General features: G+C 39.9%; 1 protein-coding gene across 1 annotated transcript in view; it reads left to right on the forward strand.

Annotated features, from left to right (window-relative positions):
- Nucleotides 1-24,003, forward strand: part of Susd5 (sushi domain containing 5) — a 77,151-nt gene that overhangs the window by 45,280 nt on the left and 7,868 nt on the right. Inside the window, exon 4 of the mRNA XM_003473396.5 lies at nt 2,629-2,817. Within this exon, the coding sequence (XP_003473444.2) occupies nt 2,629-2,817 (189 nt within the window). The remainder of the gene's footprint in view (nt 1-2,628; nt 2,818-24,003) is intronic.

Genomic DNA, 24,003 nt, shown 5'->3' on the forward strand with positions numbered 1-24,003 from the left:
ATCATCCTCCCAAGAGATGCTTAGAGTGCTGACCCCAGGCCTGCACAATCAACCAGACAATACAAGCATTTAGTTGCTTTATGTATCTTAGTTCCTATCAACTCAGCCAGTCCTCCAAACCAGCAGGTTGCTTATGGGGTTTAGGGGGTGATGGGTGGGGATGTGTTTGATTCTTAGCCTATGTAGGCTCACTGGAGGCGCCATGTGACCTTTCTCTTCCTGGAACCTGTGGTTTGCACCGTTTACCAGAAAGACTATGTGACATATTGTTGGGTCTTCCCAGAATCCAGTGGACTTTCCTTAATCCCAGCATCACAAACTCAATCCCAGGATCATGCACCCTAGATACAGCCACCTCCAAAAAGCCCCACCTAAGACTGCCTGAGGCTTTTGGGGGACATCTAGCTATAAGCTGTAACAAGATTCATTATAGTACTAATATGGAAAAATTAAAAAGAAATTTTTTTTTATTGGTACAGGGATGGAACTCACGACTGCCTGTTTGCAAGGCAGGCACTTATGCCTCTGAGCAAAATCCCAGCCCCTAAAAAAGAAATTTTAAACTATACTTCAAAAGACAGTGTCAAGAGAATGAGAACACAAACTTAAGCCACAAACTGGGGAAAATATTTGGTTGTTTTTTTTTTTTTTTTTTTTTGTCTTTTTCATTTTTATCAGTACCGGGGATCGAACTCACGACCACCTGCTTACAAGGCAGGTGCTTATGCCACTGAGCTAAACCCCCAGCCCCTGAAAATATTTGCAAAACACATCTAATACAGGATCGCTATGCAAAATACAAATAAACAGCAATAATAAAATTAACATTAACATCTTGGATAGAACTTGAACAAAAAAATCTACACAGACATCTCATCAACTAAAACGACAGATGGCTGACAAGCATATGAAAAGGTGATCAACTTCATGTGTCACTAATTCATTGCAAATTAAAATAACAGATACACTATCTTCATACCAGAATGGCCCCGATCCCAACACCGACACCGCTGAATGCTGATGAAAACTTGAGCCAACAGGAACTCTCATTCATTTCTGACTGGAATGAAAAATAGTGTAGCCACTTTGGAAGATAGTTTGGCAATTTCTTACAAAGCTAATATTCTTCTCTGCATGGGACAGTCACTCTTTGGTAAATGAATCCAGTGGTTGCCAAGCATTGGGGAAGGCAGGAATGAATAAGCATAGCATGGAGAATTTTTAGGACAGTGAAATTATATGATAGCACAGTGGTAGATACAGGTCTTCAAACATTTGCCCAGATGCAGAATGTTCAGTACTCAGAGTAAACAGGGAGGTAATCTATAGACTTTGAGTGGTGATGAATCTATATAGGTTCATTGATTATAATAAATATACCACTGTGGGGGAGGATGTTTATATCAGGAGATGCTTACAGAGGAAGAAGTGAGAATGTGATAACTCAATATATTTTCCTCTCAGGTTTGCTGTGAATGTAAAACTTCTCAAAAAAATTTACTAAAATAAAAAAGCCAAGTGTGGTGGCATATGCCTGTAATCCCAGAACTCAGGATGCTGAGGCAGGAGGATTGTTGTGAGTTCAAGAACAGCCTGAACTGCATAGTGAGCCCTTGTCTCAAAAAGACAAAAAAAAGTAAACAAGTAAATAAAAATCATAGTACTTGGGCTGGGGATTTAGCTCAGTAGTGTAAACGCCTGCCTGGCAAGTTTATGAGTCTGAACCTCAGTACCAAAAAACCAAAACAAAACAACAATAACAAAAAAAGCAAAGTAGTCAATAAAGCATATGTTATCCCGTACAAATATATTATTTTATATATTTCATATATTATGTACTTGAGATATGATCAAAAATATTGTGAGATATGATCAAAAACTATAGTGAATGTTTAAATTTTTAAAAATTTATTACAGTAAAAGACATATTGTCATTACAGCCCTTCAAGATACTTCCCCTCGCTTCAAACGCATTTATCCCATCATTCTTGCCACTGTCTGAAGCAGTTCTGAAGTCCTCTTTCCCGAGTGTGTTTCATTGCACTGTCACAACTGCCTCAATGTTCTGAATTCACCTTTCATGGACATTTTGACTTTGGGCAATAGCCAGAATTGACATGGCACCAGATTTAGTGAATGAGCTGGTTGGGGCACACTGTAACGTTTTTATAAGCCTACCTTTCCATTGGGTGGCACTTGGCATCATCTCCACTGGATTTTTGCTCACCCCTTGTAAAGACAGTCAAGTCTGCAGCATTTTAACTTTTGACAGCAGACCTATTCACTTATGTAAGAAAGGCAAAAGGAGCTGCTGCTGGACTTCTGTCTCTGGGTCTTTCTTTAAAGGCTACATCAGAAGTTCATGCTGTCCAGAAATTTTCAAGTACAGAGTTGTAGCATTTATAACATGTTTACTCATTTGAGAAGTACTTTTCGAGTGGCTCCCTTGTGCTGGACATTCTGTTGGAGTGAATGAGAAACTGCCCGCATGGTCCCAGTTCAGGGTGTAGGGGGAGCCCTGGGGTAGGGAGTGAAGGGTAGGAGGTAGGCTTTTCCCAAGTGTGTGTTCGCACAGGCTGAAAAGTCCAGCACTGTTTGGAAAAGCTGACCATGGTTCCTTTTTCTCAGAGAAGCCATGCGGAGACCCACCTGCGTTTCCACACACCATCCTGCAGGGCCGCACTGGCCTGGATATGGGGGACGAGCTGCTATACGTGTGTGCCCCGGGGTCTGTCGCAGGCCACCAAGAAACAGCCTTCACCTTGCTGTGTAACAGCTGCGGCGAATGGTATGGCCTGGTGCAGGCCTGCGGGAAAGGTAAGCAAGTGCCCTGCGGCTGGAGCACCCCCTGGCAATCACAGAGCCTGCACAGAGCTAGCAAGTGCCCTGCTGCAGCCTGCTGTGGGTGGTGCCTTTGTAAACAGGCTTTCAGCCTTCCAGCCGAGTGCTGGATCTAGCAACATCTCCAACTTGGCAGTCTCTGCTGCATTTCAGAAGCAGTGTATGTACAGCTGAGCTCATCTTCCCTGCCAGGGGTAAGTGGTGACCCCTAATTTTCTTCTTTTCTTGGGAAACTGGCGCAGTGGGAACATCACCTGGGGTATCCAGTTGTTCTGATAAAAATAACCTTTGAATGGTAAACTGGGCTGTAATGAATACAGTAAAGGAAAGGGGACTTCCCTGAGTGTGGTGATTCTTATGTCTGCGTGCGACCCATGTAGGGACACCATGAGCAATGCTATGGGTTGTCACCAGAAATATAGGCCTTTGGAGACTTCTAAACAATTGATCAGACTCTCCCAGGCAAGTGTTTTTCCTTACTCCTAGCAGTCAGTTGTAGGGGGCTGGAGGATGGAAGAGCCTAACTCCAGGACAGCTATGAAGTCTGCTGTGAGGAATGTCCCACCAATGACAGCCACCTATTCTGCCTGCCCCCTTGCCTACTCCAGGTCTAGGAACCTTCTGGGTGTCAGGGGTGTCCCATAAAGTCTCAATATTTAACTGAGATTGTAAAGAGTCCTAGTAGACACTAACTGATCAAAACACCTGATCTGACTTTCCCAGAAGTCCTATTTCCACCATCACAGGGTACCTCACAGGGGACAGTTGCGGCAGAGGTAATGAGATAGTGGGCAAGACTGAAAAGCAAAGTCCAGCAGGTGACATTTTAGAGAAAGTGTTGAGATGGAAGCAGTCGGCAAATGTGGAGGCTGCTGAAATCAAGCAAATGAAAACTAAGCGGTGTGCATGGCCTCAGCATGAAGGAGGTTCTGGCAGTCTCTATTTTCAGTGTGTGCTGCGAGTGGAAGATACCCCCGGCCAGGCAGGATTGACACGGAAGTGGGGAGGCTGAAGGCAGAGGCCCAAGGCCACGGGACTCATTCTTGAATCTCTGCTGCTGTGAAGAGGACTGGGGAGCACAAAAGGGTACAACTGGAAGAAGATTTGGTGTCCAGCAAACTTGCCAGGGCTGGTTTTATTTGTCTGCTTGCTTTTATTATTTTTGAGATGATTTCTTTTTGAAGAGAGTTCAGCTTATTTAAATGGTGATGGAAAGGATCAGAAGACAAGGGAAGAGTGAACAGTTCTCTTGACTTCCTTGAGACTTAATTTGTTCCTATGAGAAAATAAATACTATTGCATGTCTAAACATGGGGTTCCTGCGTTTTTAGTCTCAAGAGGGTAAGACTTGTTTTATCTGCCATTTTCTCCCTCTCTCTGTGTGGGTATTTCTTGAGCTATTTTCCTTAAGGGTCCTGGCCTAGGTCTGGCCATTTAATCTGTCCAAACCCACACATCTTGTTTTTTGTTTTTTTTTTAATTTTATTTAAAGAAAGACTAAATGAAACAGAAAATAGGTAGAAATACTACACAAATTCAGAGAAAAAAATAAACAGTAAGAAATCACTAATTGATGTTTACATATTGTCATTTTACAAATAGTTGTTCAAGATACAAAAATGGAACATGTAAAGTGGGAATTCAAACAGTGAGACCGCAAAAAGTTCTCTTCAACTGTATCTTCATATTATGCTGAGATTGAATAAACCCACGCAGGCTAATATCACTCTGAACAAAGAATAATGGGTTTCACATTATGACACTCCAGGATCAGCACTGGGTATTTTAGTGTCTCTTTTTCTTCAAAGTATCTGTTCATTTCATCAAGTGTCATATGCTCAGTTCTCATAAACTGTTTATAGGTTCTACACATGCATGAGTCTTAACATGTATTTCTATCCTTTCTATATTAGAGGGAGAAACAAAACAAAGCAAGACAAAACAAAACATATTCCTATAAACATATGAAATGAAAAAAACATATAAGACCGTTGTACAAAGAGTACTACCATGGTTCCTGTGTTGTCTCTTGTTATCTCCAATAGAATTGGCTGTATCATCAGACATAGTATAATTGAATATATCAATACATAACAGTATTAATAAAAACACAACTTTGTGTATAGTATAGAACTTTAAAAACCGGAAGTTATCAAAACAGAATGTGTATTGTAGAATCTTGTCATCTTCAGTGTAGTTGCCTATAGTCTCAGACTTGATACTATCAATCATATCAGTTTTGAATAAAATCTTCTCTGCCTCATTTCTGTTATGCTTTTTTTTTTTGTCATCAGTTGTCTGCTTATCTTCTTCTTCTTTTTTTTTTTTTTTTTTTTTTGGTCTTTTTCCTTTTTATCGGTACCGGGGATCGAACTCATGACTGCCTGCTTGCAAGGCAGGTGCTTATGCCACTGAGCTAAATCCCCAGCCCCAATCTTCTTCAATCTGTTTTCCTCTCCATTCACTGAGGCCTCTCTGCCACTGTTCCTGGAATCCTCGTACTTTCCTCTCTCTCTAGGATGCCCTGGAGTATTTTCTGTAGAATTAGATTGAGGGTTGCAAATTTCCCAAGTTCCTTTTTGTCTTGGAAGCATCTTGTTTCTCCATTAATTTCTAGATACAGTTTATCAGGGTATATCAATCTGGGATGGAGGTTATTTTTCTTTCAGGGCTTGGAATATTTCGCTCCAGGCTCTTCTTGACTTGATGGTTTGTGTTGAGAATTCTGCCGTTATTCTGATGGGCCTTCCTTTATAGGTTATCTGTTTCTTATCTCTAACAGCTTTTAATGTTCTTTCTTATATTGAATTTCTGGGATCTTGATTATTATATGCCTTGGTGTAGCTCTCTTTTGGTTGTAGGTGGCTGGAGTTCTGTATGCCTCATATATCAGAATATCATTTCCTTTTCCTATGTTTGGGAAGTTTTCCTTAATTATTTCTGTGAATAACCTTTATGTTCCATTGTTTGTACCCCAGCTTCTTCATTCACATTCTTTATTCTTAAGTTATAGATCCTTTTGTCGTCTTCTAACCTTTGTATTGTTACTGCTTGTTTCCTTGTTATTTTAAAAAAGTTTTCCCTTTTATACTCCCACATTGCAAAATTGTCCTCCAGTTTGGATAATCTATCCTTAGTTTCTTTCAAGCTGATTTGCCATCTTTCCATAGAGTTTTTAATTTCCTGGTGATCTCTTTGAATCTGCTTCAAGTATTCTATATTTTTTTATATTCTTCACCAAGTGGTTCTCTCCTTTGTTTGAGTGCCTCCCTTCTTCTGTGTCTGCTTGAGGGGTGCTTAGTATCTCTTTTATTAATCTTCTTATATCTTGCTTTATTTGGCTAAATATTTCACGTTTGAACTCATCTATGAGGTCCCGAAGATATCTCTTTATGTCCACTGGTGCTGTGTCTGATATTGCATGTCTGCTGTTCTCATTCTCCTTTGTATTTACCTGTCCTGGGTCAATGTTTTCAGGGTTGGGGCCTGGGGAAGTTTTGTTGTTGCTTCCTCTTCCCATCTTTTTTGCTTCTTCCAGGAGGCCCCAGTTTCTTTCTTGTTGGTTACAATTCTTCTGAAGTGTGCTGGCTAGATGACCCTTCACACTACTGTGTGCTAGTGAGTTGCAGACAGGGACAGTGTATCAGTGGATCAGTCAAGCTGCTGTGGCCTGCTCTATATCACCTTATGCTGCCTCCCCTCCAGACCAGCCAAATCTCTGAGGCCCCACTGGGTCCGTGTGTTTAGTGTGTGCCACAACTGCAGGGACTTGACCTCGAATAACCTATTGGGTCTCAGCCAGGTCACATGACCCAGGCCTAGCTCACTCCACCAATACTGTTCAGGAAGGGAACAACTGACTGAAGTCACTGCTGCCCCTTGTACTTGCCAGTCCTGCCAGGTCCCAGAATGTTGTCCGCTGGATCCCCCCTATTTATGGAATGGCTCCACTCCCGTCACTCACCACAGGTTGATGTAGGCACCCTGCCAACTGAGCCCTCTGTTCGGCTTGCTGATCCCCGAACTCAATGTAACTGTGCCTCCAGTGAGTCGAAGCAGTGGGACCTCGTCAAGTCACGGTGGGACCCCGGCAAGTCGCGGTGGGACCTGGGATGATCAGCACGTTGCCATAATTTCTTCTTGGGATGAGAGAATTCATCTCCCTCTGTTTGGGGCTTCCCACTCTGTATTATGTTGAATTCTAAGTTGACTATCTCTGGGAGCCTCTGTAGCCAGTTGTTATCTATCTGCCATCTTTGCTCCTCCCCCTACACATCTTGGTTTTTGCTTGCATCTTGGCAGTAGGAACTCTCTGGAATAAGTCTAAAAAGTACCCTGTGATAGGGTTTTTGGCATGTTAAAGGGAGACTATAAAGTAAAAAATGGCCTTTATTCTAAGAACACGGAGAGAATTCCATGACTACCAGGGCCTGGCTTTCTCTGCTGGAAACATGGGCTGGGGGACATACATATAGTTTTTAACTGGGGTAGTGCTTAGGGTAACATTGCTGATGAGAGAGAGCAGCTGATTGGGACTTTTTTCATGCCACAGGTAAGTCCTGCCTCCTTGGTCCCATTTCCCACTGCCATAGTATTGTATCTAGAGCAAAATCCTTTCACCCTGTATCTAACTATAATTGATCATAGCCCTAATTACAAGAAAATCATGATGCTTTGTTCCATGCTAGCTCTGGTTTCTTTAGGCTTCTTATTCCAAAGTGCCATATCCATTTTCAAGACCATGTTTTCTCCTTAGCCACTGGCACTCTCAGAAGAGTTCCTGCCTTGGCTACAGGGTCCCAATGTCAGCCTTCCTCTGGCAACTGTGTGGCTCACATGGTGTACTGACCACTCCCTGGGTGACTTCAGCACTTCTGCTCTCTGTTGCAGCCCCTGTTGCTGTGCTTGGAGTGGGACAGAACTGTTGTGGCCAAGAGAACCTTGAGACAGATGACCTAGGTGTGAGACTCAGAGACTTCCCCTGAAGATAGACTCCTTGTTCCACTTGCAAACCTGCCACAGGATATCTACCACCAAGTATTAAGACTGGCTCAGAAAAGTCACTTCAACCCTCTGCCCCAAGTTCCATGAGTTCTCTTTGTGCTTTCTGGTCTTCAGTACTAGAAAGTGATGCTAAACTTAACTTTCCTCTTCTGCCCATTACCTCTGAGCCCATCAACAAACATACAGCCTTTCTTTCCCTTCCCTGGACTGGCTCATCCATCTGTCTCACCTGGGAATTGGATTTTTATTTTTAAACCATTGTTTAAGATTTGTATACTATAAGCTACCCACTTAACATACAAAATTATCACAGATACATGCATCTAAGAAAATATTACCCTCACCAAAATATAGATTTCCATGTCTCCTGTATGCCCCTTTCTGTGATAGTTTTCCATACTTTATAACCTTTAATCTTTATAGCCTTTATTCTATAAGTCTGAGAGTAGAAATGACTAGATTCATTTTTTTTTTTAATATTCGGATTGAACCTAGAGCGTTTGCAGTGAACTACATCCCCAGTTGTTGTTTTCATGTTTGTTTTGTTTGTTGATACAGGGTTTCACTAAATCACTAAATTGCCAGCCGGGCTCAAATTTGCAATCCTCCTGCCGCTACACTCAGAGGGCTGGGATTACAGGCATGCAGCACCACACCCAGCTAACTCCAATCTGCTGGAGGTAACACTGAGGTAGAGCACTGCTCTGCAGCCTGCCTGCATCAGATGGCCAGAAGGAAACAGAGCCATCATTCAGGCCATTCTGATTCCAAGGCCTGCATCACACAGCTGTGCTTTCCTGGGTCTCGAAATTCTTTGCTGTCCAGATCATGAGGGCAGCTCAAACAGCCTAAAGCTGGTTGTCTGCTTAAGAAACCCTTCTTCCCTTTCTCTCTAAAGGCAGTCTTTTATTTTCTTAAATTCACCTTCTGTTTTTCTCCATTTTTTGGACTTTTTTCTTCATGGAATCAGCATGAGACTGAAACTGAATTTAGAATTTCCTTGTCAATATTACCATATTTGTTCAGTTGAACCACTGGTTATTTCTGGCATGTCTAGTTGCCTTTTTAAAAAATTACTATTTTTAAAGGCTGTGTAACTAAGATGGGGGTGGGGATAAAAGATATATGTGGGCTTTTCAAATACAACAACAGAGAAAGATGGGAGTGGCAGTGTTAGCTAGCCCAGGTTCCGAGCTCTGGCCTACTCACACCCTGACAAGAAATAGCAATTCTTTAAACAGAGACAGGGAACAAAAAAACCCAGTACTTACTGGAGTGGAGGCTGGAGGAGGAAGAGAGGAGAATGCAAGATGTAAGTCAGACAAGAATCAGATTCCTAGACTGAACAAGTTTAGAGATTTGAAGGCTTTTGTTTATTTTTGGTTTTGAGTGCTTCACTATGTTGCCTTGACTGATATCACTCTGCTGGGCTCAAGTGATCCTCCTCCTCCTGCCCATCTTTGCCTCAGTCTCCTGAGTGCTGGGATTACAGGAGTGTACTGGCATGCTAAGTAAGGAAATTTTAGCTGATCTTGCTAAAAAATCAAGCACAACATAAGAGTATGTGTGGTACTGGATATGTTAATGTGCATCACTATAGTAACCTTTTTGTTGTATTGTCCCATGACATCATGCTATACATTTTAAACATACATAGTAATATTTACTTAGAAAAAAGAAAAACAGCACAGTGCATCCATACTTCTCCATTTACTCCAGACTTATACCTGTGTTTTCCACAAATAGCAGCCAAATACAAACACACAGCAAATGAGCTGGTTTTTGTCAGAAAGACCCAGGGAGCGTTAATGTCCTAGACTCAGCTGGGCTCAATCAACAACCCCTTGCTGCGTGGGTGTGGATGTGGATGTGAGGACTGAGCCTGCAGGAGGGTGCTGGGAGAGCTGAGTCAGTGCAGACTCAGGCAAGCCAAGGGGAAGTGTGAGAATTAGCACCTCCATCAGCAAAGGGCTAGGTTTCTCCATCTTGTGGACAGAAGCTACTCTGCTTTAAATTTGGTGGGCAACACACTTTACTGTTTCCTGCAAGGAGAACAGCAGGCTTGGGATACTTTTTCCTGACAGGCTGTTTGTAAACACTCGTTGTCCCTGTGGTCTTGGGAAAATCTGGACATAGTGAGAACCTGTTTTTGAGCCAGGAGCTGGAGACGCTGGGCTGCTGGCTCTGGGCTTCAGTCCAGGGGTGCTGTTGCCTCAGGGAGCTCTGGAAGCACACACAAGCAGCTCAGACTGCAAGCTAGGCGGGGGCAGCATGCCCATAGCCCGAGGGCCTAAGCTTTCTCAAGCTCTCAGCTCTAATAGCAGCCAGCAGCCAGCATTTCTTGTGTGAGGAGTTGGGGGTGGGGGGCATGGCTCATCAGCTGCCCTGTTGCAGGTGCTTTCACAACACATTTAAACTCTTGAGCTAAGTTACCCAGGAGGAGGAATTAGAGACAGTGATTGTGCCCAGGACTAAAACGCAAAGGTCAAAAATCATTCATCATCCAAAGGTCATTCATCATCCTTTTGTCTCTGTCATGAATAGTATAATGCCCTGGCTGAGGGACTTCCAAACTGAAGCAAGTTTTATAAAATCTGGTTTCTACCACCCTTTTATTTACCTATTCATCCATTGGTTTATTCATTCAACAAACATTTATGAAATGTCTACTGCATGCCATGTACCATGCTGCATGTTAGGGATACAAAGGCAGAAGGGAAGAGACCTTGTTGCCTCAGAGAGTTCCTGGGCTGGGGCTGAGGCTGGGGCTGGGACTGAGCAGGCTGTAATGAGAATAGGAGTGGCAAAGATGATCCTGTTCTTTTTTTTTTTTTTTTAATTTTATTTAAGGAGAAAAAGAAAAACAGAAAAAGGGTACAAGTTATACAGAATTTCAGAAAAAATAAACAGTAGGAAATCACTAGTTAATAGATTACACATTGTCATCTTAAAATAGTTGTTCAAGTTACAAAATTAAAGCATATAAAGTGGACATTCAAACAGTGAGACTGCAAACAGTTCTGATCAATGATCCAACAAAAACTCAGTAATATGGTTATCTAATACACTTAAATATACATGCAGTTATATCCTTTAGAGCACTTTCTTTTCCTTTCTTTTGTACAATGACAATTGCACATTTTGGGTTTTATTACTCCCACAGTTCTTATTACATTTTTTTTGAAGAGAATGAAATGAAATGTGACATAACAAAACAGAGTCAGTCAAATCAAAAGGATGGACATAGTACATAATCTAAAAACAAAATACAAGATGATCAACATTGGTTGCCATAATGCCTCTTGCTATCTTAAAAGGAATTGCCTATAACATCAGTTATAATAAAATTGAACAAAACACTAAAGAACAAAATCAATAAAACCAAAACATTGGAGACATTACAGGACTTCAAAAGAAGATAATAGTCAACCAAAATGGGCGTCATAATGAATCTTATTGTCTCCATAGTTGTTGCCTGTACTCTCAAACTTGGTACTATCAAGCAAAACAGAATAGAGGAAAATCAGTCAAAACAAGATGGTGAGAGCAATACAGGGTTTCAAATCAAGTTAATAGGAAATCAGAGTGGATTTCTATACTATATCCTGCTATTTTTAATTTTTTCCTTAATTAAAAAATATAAAAATAAAAAAGTAAATAATAAAAAAAAGGAGACTGAGATAAAAGAGGACATAACAAAACATCACAGGTCAGAACATAACCATTTAAGCAAAATAGTGTTTCACCACAAGATATCCTGACATAAAAGTAGTTACCACAGTGTCTCTTTCCTTGAAATCTTTGAGTATAACTTTGTATACTGTAGCATCAAACATATCAAGACAATGTAAAACCATTCAAGAGAATGACAGTATTACAGGGTATTTAGAATCAACAGAAAATGAACAATGGTTTCTGTATAATCTCCTTGTCTATAAAAGTTTTTGTTTATATTATCACATACAATAAAATCCAATAAGATACAACATGTTAAGACTAATGGAGACAGAAGAACAAAAGCTTGATGGGACTTCAAAACAAGATGATATTAAATCAGCACTAGCTATTGTGATGTCTTGTTTTCTCCAAAATAGCTGTTCCTACCATCCAACCTTCTCTTTATTTCTGTTGAGCTCTTTTACTGTCATTAGTTGTCAGTTTGTCTTCTTCATTTTGCTTTCTGCTCCATTCATTGTGACCTCTCTGCCACTGTTTCTGGAATCTTGGTATTTTTCTTTTTTAGAATGTCCTGCAGTATTTTCTGTAGAGTTGAATTGGTGGTTGCAAACTCCCCTAGTTCCTTTTTATCCTGGAAGCACCTTGTTTTTCCATCAATTTCTAGGGACAGTTGTGCAGGATATATCAATCTTGGCTGGAGGTTATTATCTTTCAAAGCTTGAATTATTTCCCCCCACGCTCTTTGTGATTTGATGGTTTGTGCCAAGAAGTCTGCTGTAATTCTGATGGGTGTTCCCTTGTAAGTGATCCTTTTCTTGTCTCTGACGGCTTTTAATATTCTTTTCTAATATTGGATTTCTGTAATTTTGATTATTATATGCCTAGGTGTAGTTCTGTTTGGGTTGTAGGTGGCTGGGGTGCTGTATGCCTCATACATCTGAGTATCTTTACCTTTTGCTAAATTAGGGAAATTCTCCTAGATTATTTCTGTGAATAGCTTTTGTAGTTCACTTGTTTGTGTCCCTACTTCTTCTTTTAAGTTCTTAATTCTTAAGTTATAGATCCTCTAATCATCTTCTAGCCTTTGTATTATTGCTGTTTGTTTCCTTGTTATTTTTAAGAAGTTTTTCATTTCATGCTCCCACATTACAAATCTGTCCTCCAGTTCAGATAATCTATCCTTAGTTTCTTTCAAGCTGTCATGCCAGTTTTCAATAAAGTTTTTAGTTTCCTGGTAATCTCTTTGAACCTGTTTCACGTATTCTATGTTTTCTCTATTTTCTCCATCAAACAATTCTCCCCCTTTTTTCTGTTCTTCTATTCCACCATTTTTTTCCCTTGGGCAGTGCTTAACATTTCTCTAACTATTCTACTTATATCTTGCTTTACTTCATTAAATACTTCACTTTTGAACTCGTCTATGAGGCTCCGGAGATATCGCTTTATGTTTATTGGTGCCATGTCTGATATTGCATGTTTTCTGTCCTCATTCTCCTTTGCATTTACCTTTCCTGGATCAGTGTTCTCAGGATTGGGGGCTGAGGACCCTTTCTTGTTTCCTCCTCTTCTCATATTTTTTGTTCCTTCTGTACAGGCATATATAGGAGGCCCACTTTCTTTCTTTGTGGGTTACAGTCTGTTTGAATCACCCTGGCTAGGTGTTCCCACCCATTGCAGTGTACTAGGGAGACACAGACGTGGGCAGCCTCTGCTGGGCCCGCCCCTCCAGGTCAACCTACTGAAGGCTTCACTGCTAGGGTGCACTGCCAGGTGCTGGGACCTGCTTTGGGCTAGCCTATTGGGTCTTAGTCTGTGGTGTCACTCAGGCCAAGCACTCCCCACCAATCCCGCTTGAGAGGGGAATATGCGACTAAAGTCACTGCAGCATTGTTCCGGATAGTCTGCCCAATCCCAGAATGTCCTCTGTTGGAACCTCCTAGTCTATGGAAGGGTCCCCGTTCCTCTCACTTACTGCAGGTCAGTGCAGGGCTCCCCACCAGTCCCGCTCTCAACTCTGTTTGCCAATTCCCACTCTCAGAGCTTTCATGTCTCTGTCCCTGCTGTGCTGATTCAGACACAGCGGTGGCAGCAAGAAATTCAAATCATGGTTTCCAGAGGTGCAGGTTCCAGCTTCAGTGCTGAGATTTTATCTTTTCCAGTTATAGCACCAGTTGGTTTCTCTCAGCTTAGTTTGTTCCTGGGTCGGCAGGGTATATTTCCTCTTGCTTAGGAATCCTCACACTGCACCATTCCTGGATTCTAAGCTAGCTATCTCAGAGAACCTCCATTGCTGCTGTTATCTATCCACTATGTTCTCCCGAAAGTCCTGAAGATGACCCTGTTCTATTAGTGCTGATGGACAGATGCTGTTCCCATTGTCAGCAGCTGTAACACATTAGCCCCAACCTGACACTGCAGAATTCAAGTCTCAAGCACTGTTAAGAGTCTGGATTTGATTTCACCCTGCCCATTTAGTGCTGTGAAGTACCTCTCAAATACTTCTCGACAACTTCTTTAGCATACACACCTTTCACTGAAACCAGGAGAGCCCATTTCCAACATTATCATGATAAGGAATAGACTATGATTTTACCAATAGAAAACCATTTTAGACTTTTCAAGTGCTGATTAGCAAAGCAAATGAAGAGGCAGATCCGAAAGCTCAGTGTGGTGCGACACATCTGTGATCCCAGTTCCATGGGTGACTGAGGCAGGAATTGAAAGGATTCTGCCCTAGACAGCCCCTACAGCAGTGAGAGGCAGGACCAAGGAATTTTTACCTTGAAGTCATCTTCCCCACTCCGAGGCAATTTACTTGTGGCACGAAATGAGTTCCAGTTGGCTGCTGGAGCCCCAGTAATGCCCCTTTAGGCACCACCCAGACCGAAGCTATATGATCCTCCCCACACTACGTGTCCGGCAGAGAAAGGCAGACCCCGGTGGTCATGGAGTTCCTCTCCACATTCTTAAAATAAAGACCATTTTACTTTATATTCTGTCTTCTAGCCATGCGCTGAAAATTCTATCAGGAATATCTCACATTCAAGGGCAGCCTGGGCAATTTGGCAAAATCCCATCTTTTTAAAAAATGGATGACAAGAAGTCCCTGTAGCAGCCAATCTAAAGGATGTGTTTCCTGATGAGAATGCTGGCTATCTGTGAATTTTTAATTAGAATACTAGCAACAACCTGTTTACAGCTTAACATAAGCAACATGAGATCACATATAGCACTCAATATTCTTACATTTTCAATGTCCGGACATCCTAAGAAGAATGAATACCTATTTGTCACACACACTTGAGTAACATCTCATAAAACATGATATCATTGCATTATATTTTCTTTCTCCTCAAAAATTATAGACATTGTTCATTTCTAAAAATACGATGCTGAGGTAAAATTTTAAGCAAGCCTGATTTTTTTTTTTTTTTTTTTGGTATTTTTGAGACAGGGTCTTATGCAGTTCAGGCTGGCTTTGAGCTCACTTTGTAGCTCAAGGTGGTCTTGAATTCACAACAATTCTTCTGCCTCAGTGTCCTGAGTGCTGGGACTACAGGCGTGCACCACCTCACCAGCTAGCAAGCCTAATTTAATTTTTATCCTTTTGTATGAATTTCTACCTGGATATCAGTTGAATTTTTTTCTTTATCCTTGGTGTTCAGTAGCCAAATTCTGTAACAGTTTTTCTTGGAACATGGTATGTGCTTTTGATTGTTTATTTAAAGTTTTATTTAAGGGTATGATACATACAGAATGCTTTAAAAATCAAAGGTTCTGGAACTTAGTGAATTATCATGTCATAAAAATCCAGATAACCATCACCAGGTTAAAAAATAGAACATCCTCAACAGTCTAAGAACATTCCTGGTGTTCCTTTTCAGCAAAGCCTCCCTGAGAATAAGCACTTTCCACATTCCTAAAACCATAAATTAGATTTTCCCTGTTTGAATTTTACTTAAGTGAATACCAAAAAAAGTACTCTTCTATATGGCTTCCTCTGCGCAGCATTATGTCCTTGAGAGACACCCATGTTCCAGAAAGCCAGAAATCATTCCTTTTCTTTGCTCTGGAGTATTTCATGCTACTGTGGGTGAGCACTGTGCTGACTCAGGAGTGGGCCTTAGGAGAAGACTCCCGTGCAGTCTTTGGTGGTCAATGTTGCACACATTCCTCTAGAGTTTTTCATTATCTAGAACTGTGTTTCTGTGCTTAGGAGTTCAATAGGTGGATCCTAAGGTATTTACATGTTTGACATTAAATAGATAATGCCCCATTTTGAAAATGGTTGCACGATTTACACCTTCTTCAGTAACGTATGAAGGTTCCAGGAGCCTGAATTACTTACCAATGCCATTCCACTGGAGGTGTCTGTAATCTCACTTCATTTGATTGTCCTTGATCATTAGTGATGTTTAGACACTTTATCATATGTTTAATGGTTGTTTGAACATCTCATTTGAGAAATGACTATTCATTTCACATTTTTGGTCATCTTTTATTTCATATTTATTTGTAGGAATTCTCTATGTTATTATGGGTACCAGAAATTTTAAGATTGTATGTGTTGCAAATATGCTCATAGTATCTTCGATGAATAGATTATTAATGTAGTCTAACTTGTTAGTCCTTTCTTTTGTTAAAAAAGTTGTGATAGAAAATACATAATACAAAGTTGACCGTGCTAACCATCCTTTACATGTGCAGTTCAGTAGTGTTACACGTGTTCACGTTGTTGGAAATAGAGTTGCAGAACTTTGTCATCTTGTCAACTTGAAATTTTGCATTCATTATTCAATGACTTCTCTGTTCTTCCTTCCCCAGGCTATGGTAACCACCCTTCTCTGTTTCTATGAGTTTGACTGCTTTTGGAGCATCACATGAGTAGAATTATGCACTATTTGCACTTTTGTGAGTGGCTCGTTTCACTTAGCATAATATCCTCAGCATTTACCCATGTGATGATTATCATTCCCTTTTTAAATTAATTTTTCCTTTTTTTTGAGACAAGGTCTCACTATGTAGTATAGGCTGGCCTCAGATTCGTGGTACTTGAAGCCTGCCTCAGCCTCCATATGCTGAGATTAGAAGTGTGCGCCAACCACCATGCGAAGCCAATTTTTCCATGTTTTTAAAATCAGGTTCAGAAAGTGTCCTTATGTCTGTCACATCTAAGTCTTTTTGTTTTTGTTTTTAATTATGTTGAAGTTTAGAGGGAGTTGCATTGAGACGGAATCTCACTGTGTAGTTCAGGCTGGGTTTAAATTCTCAATGATCCTCCTACTTCAACCTCCCAAGAGCTAGGATTAAGATGTGTGCTACCACACCCAGTTTATCATATTGATTTTTGTTAAATACTATCTGGTACTCTTTTTTGCAAATGTTAAAACAACTATACATTCCTGAGATGAACCTAATTTGGTGGTGTAAGTATTATCTTTTCAATGTACGGATATGCTCTATTTAATATATTAACATATTACCGAATATAGTTTGGCAACATTTGATGAGATTTTGCATTTCTCAATCTTGAGATTGGTTTGCAATATTACTTCCTCATGTTTTTGCTAAGCTTTAGTACCAAGATTACACTGATATTTAAATCAGTTGGGAACTATTTCTTTGTCCTGCCTTCCAGATTTTGTGTAAGATTGGAATTATTCTGTGAACTCTTAAAAGAATTCACAAGCAAAGCCACCTATGCCTAGGGCTTATGCATGTAGAGATTCAGTTTTGTCAGTGATGTGTAAAATGTCTCTGTTTTCTCTTATGTCACATTTGGTTAGTTGTATTTCTTTTACATTTTCTCTATTTCATCAGTATTTTTAGTTTTTTAGATGTAGATTTATCACAGAATCCTGTCATTGGCTTTTCAAATATCTAAAAAATCTGTGGCAATATCCTTTTTTTGCTTTTGTGCATGTGTGTGTGCTGGGCAGCAAACCGACGGCCTTCCCCATGCTAAGCACGTATTCCACCCCAGACTGTACCCCGGCCTAATGTGTCCTATTTGTGTCTTCTCTAAGATGTCAGTGCTTTGCTCTTTTCTTTTCTTCTCTTTTCTTGTGCTAGGGATGAACCCCAGGAGTGCTCTACCACTGAGCTACATCCTGATTCTTTTGAAAAATTTCTTATTTTAAGACAGGGTCTCCCTAAATTGCCTAGGCTGGACTCCTAGTTGTGACTTCCTGCCTCAGCCTCTGAGGTACTGAGATGACAGGTGTGTGCCACCACATCCAGTCTCTGAGTGTTTCTTACTTAGTCCTGCTAGTTTATCAATGCTATTCATCTTTTCAAAGAATCACCTTTTGACTGTCTGATCCCCTCTATTGTATATTTACTTCTTATTTTATTAATTTATGCTATTTGTAAATCTCTTTCTTCTGTTAGTTTGTGTTTAGTGTACTTTTCTCAGATTCCTGAGATCAATGATTTTCAATCATATTTTTTGTAACATAAGTGCTTAAAACCATAACTTCTCCCACACAGTTTTTATTGCTTCCCACAAGCCGTGAAGTATCATATTTTCAGTTAGAATGTTTTCTAATTCCCTTTGTAATCTCATCTCTGACCCATAAATTATTTAAATAGTTGTATAATTTCCATATAGATGAGGATCCCCTAGTAATGTTTTACTTGTTAATTTCTTGATTCAGCCCTAAATAAATAAAATATATTTATTTTGTGGTCAATTTTGTAGAAATTAGTCTGTGTGCACTTGAAAAGAATTTTTCTCCTGCAGTTGTGGGATGTGGTCTGTATATGTCAAGTAGGTTAGGGTTACTAAGCATGTTTTTCAGTTCATATACTTACCTTTTTACTGCTTGTTCTGATTGTTAATGCTAGAGATGTTTAAAAATTCCATTGTGATCACAAATTTATCTATTTCTTTTAGTTCATATATTTAGATTCATGCATTTTGATCTGCTATTACTAAATACATGCAATTTTAGAATGTAATATCTTCCTGGTGAATTGAAGCACTTATCTTTATGAAATAGCCCCCTTTGTCTCCAGTAGCAATTTTGCATTTAAGTCTTCTTTTCTGATTATCATTTCATGATTTTGCCCTCATTTTTTCATTTTCAAGTTCTCTGTATTCTTATAATTCAAATACAGCTCTTAAAGCACCATTCTATTTCTTTATATAAGTTGACAACCTTTGGTTAGAGTATTCTGGCGCAATAGCAAAGCAAAAGTACAAAATGGACAGGTTTATTGAGTTGAGGATGTGAACAGGAGCACACGACCCCCGGTGGCGGGGCTGTCTCCTTCCACAGAGAGGCAGACGGTTACATGACGTCTGACTGAAGTGCGGATGGGGTGGGCATTGATGAGGTATGAGGAACCAATCAGAATTCTCTGTGCATGCAGACAGGAAGGGGAGTTGCAATTAGGGCTGAAGAAGCAGGAAGTGGTAAGAAGAAGGTAAGCATTCGGCTTTGGCCTTCCACCGTAACTGTACAGTAATTTATACTGGGGCAAGAACCTTTCACCTTTGTCTTTACATTATAACAAAAATTCACTTTACATTTAACCATTAGTATGTTTGAGTTTAAAAGTGTTATCTTTTCATTTTTACTATGTCCCATCTTTGTTTGTATGTTTTGGTACTGGGGATCAAACTCACAATCTGGAGCTTGCCAGGCAGCTGTTTATGCTGCTGAGCTAATCCCTGCCCTCACTCTGCCCCTTGTTTGTTTGTTTGTTTTTGAAGCAAGATTTCAGTAAGCTTTGTAACCTTTCTACTTGGCTTTCCAAGTAGCCAGAATTGCAAACATGTAGCACTATGCCCAGCTGATTTGTTCTTTTTTTTCTATCTTCTTGCCTTCTTTTGCAGTGATTTTTATTGTTACATTTATACTCTTTATTAATTTCTAATATATTCTGCTCTTCAGTAATTAGAAACTATACCAAGTACCTTTGACTTATCAAAGTTTTAAATAAATTAGCACTTCTACTATTTCCTGGATAATTTAAAGCCTTTTGATCCTATTTACTTGCTCCCAGCTTCAATGTTATTAGCAAATATTTATGTTGTATGTGTATCTGTTGCTTTGTGCAGTGTATTAGTCCCTTTCTCATTGCTAGGATAAAATACACAACATCTGTAACTTAAAGGAGGAGAGATTTGTTAGGTTCACTGTTTTCAGTGGGTTCAGTCCATGATCAGCTGTCTCCAAAGAAGAAACAGCATGGTGTCAGAGGACAGCTTCTTACCCCACAGCAGCCAGGAAGCAGAGAGAGAAGAAGAAAAGAATATGAACTTTCAAGTCATGTGTGTCCCTAGTGACCTACTTGTAACCAGGCTCTACCTCCTATTAGCACAGCTAGCCATAAATTCATTAGTGAATTGATTCACTGATAAGCATAGCACCCCCATGATCAAATCAACCTTCCAAAGTTGGTACTTAGAGGTTCCACCTCTAAGTACATGAGACTTTGGGAAGACATTCTATATCTAAACTGTAGCTAGCAGTCAGTATACATATCAAGTTACCCCATATTTTCCTGTCTTGTTGTTATTTCTTTCTTGCGTCTCTATCTTCCATTTAAGAATCACCCCCCACCTTGTCCTCCTCTTCTCTTCTCTTTCTGTATCCAGCCTTCTTTATTTTTCCACAGAGGATATTTTCACGGAGTAAGAAATTCTAGGTTCGCAGTTTCCTTCTGACATTTTACAGATATCATCACATTGTCATCTGGCTTTCATTGTTTCTTTGGAAAGGTTACCCCTCCGTTTTGTAGTCTTTTAAAGATTACTTACCTGTTTTCACTGATTGCTTTTAAGTTTTTCTCTGCCTTTGGATTTTAGAAGTTTTAATTTGATGTACCTGTGTGTAGTAGTCTATGAATTTATTCTGCTTAATATTTGCAGTGGTTCTTCAATGTCTCTTCATATGTTTTTCTTAGTTTCACAGAAATTTGTCTATTCCATTTCTTGCAGATTCTAACAGTTTTTAAATTCTGCCAAGATATTGTTTTAGTCTTCAGTTTGATTCCTAAAATTCATAACCACACTTTTCATAACATCTTGTTATTTTATCATCTTAGAATTTTGCATTTGTTTTACTGCATTCATTTTCTTACTAAGTTCTGTAGTGGGAAACAATTGTAAGAAATTCTTTCTGTTCATTAAATTATTGTTTCTTCTAAGTTAAACTCTGACTTTTGTATGCTTCTCTCTTTTCTTTGGAAGAAGGAATGTTAGTTGGAAGGAAACCATTCAGCTAAATGGCATGTGCTTTTACTTTTGCTCATTTATTTGTTCTAACATTTCTGGGATCTACTTTTTCTTCAGAAATGTCATTGAATGTGTCATATTAAAGTTTTCTAACAGCCGGGCATGGTGGCTCATACCTGTAATCCCAACACTCTGGAGGCTGAGGCAGGAGGATGGATCATTGTGAGTTCGAGACCAGCCTGGGCTACAAAGTGAGCTCAAGGCCGGCCTGAACTGCATAGCGAGACCCTGTCTCAAAAAGACAAAATAAAGAAATAAATAAATATAAAAAAAATTAAAGTTTTTTTGCCTGAACAATGTGAAGTGCTAATACTTTGGACTCTATCAGAAAGAATCTACCCTATTTGTCAATGTATATCTAATTACAGTATCTTTGTTTCTTTCAGGATCTATAGGCTCTCTAGTACCATTTCAGAAGGCTGAGATGCTGAACCATCCTGCTCTTCTTTACTCTGTTCAGAAATCTTCTATTTTTTCTTTTGGAAACTAGGTTTAGAAATTTGTTGCAGTTCGTTATTTCCTGTTCCACATATGGTTGCTGTTGGTAAAACTTACTTGCTGATATTTAATATAATTTCCTTGTTTTTCAAAATTCATTTCCAGTAAGCTGTGTATATGTGTGTGTGTGTGTGTGTGTGTGTGTGTGTGTGTGTGTGTTAGAGTTTGGTAGCGTTTCTCTTTTTAATTGTCATGGGAGAGAAAAAAATAACATGAGAAAAATAACATGTCCAGTTTCAACTGGACAGTGTGACATATAATCAATCCTGAAGAGTAGATAATTACTTGAGGATAATATATCCTCAATTGGCCTAGACTATAAATGGTGAGGTATAATTAAGAAAAGGCAGAGCAGAGTGAGAGGCAATCCATAGGAGCAAGTGCAAAGAGGCAGGTAGACTAAGGTGTGGAGTATCAGGAGAGAGAGAAAAAGCCAGAGGTTCTAGAGAGACATGTCATGGCAGCAGGTGCTGGGAGAGTTTGACTCTCCTTTACCCTCACACATCTTTTTAGCTTTTGGGTATTTGAGTGAAATTGTGTTTACCCACAGACTGTATCAGTTTCAGCATCTGATAGGGTTATGAGAAGATGATCTGTGAGAATAGTGAGGGGACCCTGACTGGGGCCCACCTAGACACAGGTTTCCTCTGAGATTTCCTGTCACAAGGGCTACCTTTGGTAAACCAGTACAAATCTTGGTTCTTTTCATTCATTACATTGACTGAGTTCAGGGCACTGACTGAGTTTAACTTGTTTACTTCTAACAGCCAATAGCTGTAGTTGATGATCTGAAAGAAACCAGAAATGACAAAAATTCCATGGAATAAAAAAAAGCCTTCATGAGCTCTTGATAGTCTGGTATTTGGAGGCTGCCAATGGGGCAACAAAGAAATACACATTAGTAAAATAATGTGTGGTCAGAGGCTTGGTCTTGTAGATAGATCATCACGAGGTAACAGTGAGCACAAGGAGAGGAAAACTTGTTGAGAAAAGTCTTGGAGATTACTGCTTCCTGCATTGCCCATTGTGAAAGGGTGCTGTGCTACAGATGCAAACACAAGAATATTCATCCTTAACAGAATCATGTCTGGAAGACAACTGGCCAGTGGATACTGTTTTGCAAAAATAATTCTTCTCATAGTGCCAAGAATATACCTTTTAAGTTTTTGAAAAAGAATGTACAAGATTTGAGTCAGAAAATGACTTGTCAAATGGAGGAATGCCAAATTTGTTCATATTTAAGAGCAAATTTTGGGGGCTGGGGATTTAGCTCAGCAGCATAAGCGCCTGCCTCGCAAGCAGGCAGTCGTGAGTTTGATCCCCGGTACCGATAAAAAGGAAAAAGACAAAAAAAAAAAAAATAGTAAATTTTGATGAAGAACTTACCTTTGCCTTGTTGTGCTGAATCTACTAGCAATGGGGAAGAAAGTCCTAGTGTGGTGCCCTTGTGAATCAATAGGAATCAAGGCACCAAGGAGATGCTAGGAAGAAAGAAAACATACACTCAGCATGGAAAAGTGTGGATCTCTGTGTGTGTTCCATGTGTACATCTATGTATTCAACTAGTCCTTCAACAATGGCATCTTTTCAGAAGGACTTTGGGTATTGTCTTAGTTACTTTTCACTTGGTTGCTGAGACAAAATACTTGATGCCCAACATGAAAGAAGGAAAGATTTATTTCTTACAGTTCTTGGAGGTTTCAGTCCATACTCAGTTGGTTCCAAGGCAGCGTGGCATGGCAGGGCAGCCATTCATGGTGGCTGCAAACAGTAAAGCACTAGCTGGCAAGAGAGAAAGAGATACCTTCCTGCTGTGCTGTTATATAATATGCTGGCTACATAATATGCTAGGTGGGTGTAGCACTCACACCACCAATCCCAGCACTAGACAACAAACCAATTACAAATGCTAGATTTGGTTGAGTCCGTAATTCATTAGGCTTGAGGGCCACTAACATAAACTATGACAAGTATTAAGAGAAACTGAACAAGCAGTTTATTTCTTTTAATTTGGACATGGTCCTATAGTCCTGTGCTAGTGTGCTTAGTGGCTTAAAACAATAACTTATTTAGCTCCAATGCATTTGGTCAGTAATTGGAGCTCGGCTCAGCTGGATTATTCTGGTCTTGGCTGGGCTTATTCAAGTGAATGTGGACAGCTTCTGGGACAACCAGAGCTAGCCAGTCTAGGATAACCTCGGGACATCTAGGATGGGATGTTCACATCTCCACATAGTCACTCATCTTTCAGCAACCTGGGCTTTTCATATGGCAGCTGATAGGAAGAAGAGCTCTAGGCAGGAGAGTGGAGGTGTGTAAGGCTTCCACCAATAATGCAGGTCAGAAGTGATAAAGCTGGGCCTGGCATTTAGCTCAGTGACATAAGTGCCTGCCTGGCAAGTGCAAGGTAATAAGTTCCATCTCCAGTACTAAAAAAAATAAAAAATAAGTAAAATAAAATAAAAGTGATAAGCTTAACCTAAACTATACAGATAGAAAAATGGGTCCCACTTTTTGATGAGAAAAGTTGCATAGCAAAAGGACTTGCTAAAGGAAAGAGTAGAGAGAACTGTGACCACTTTTTCAATCTTTCTAAGACAGCCAATCAGTAAACATGTATGCAAGCAAACTAATCACCTCATACTGAGGTTTAAAATTTAACTCATGGCCTTCTTAAATCTCCATCTGGATTCAGTATGCTTTGTCTTCATTTGCATAAGTTTTAGAGAAACGTCGTA

This window comes from Cavia porcellus, unplaced genomic scaffold, assembly GCF_034190915.1.
Source record: "Cavia porcellus strain 051 isolate PalLab524CR breed Dunkin Hartley unplaced genomic scaffold, mCavPor4.1 scaffold_13, whole genome shotgun sequence".
Classification (NCBI taxonomy): Eukaryota; Metazoa; Chordata; class Mammalia; order Rodentia; family Caviidae; genus Cavia; species Cavia porcellus.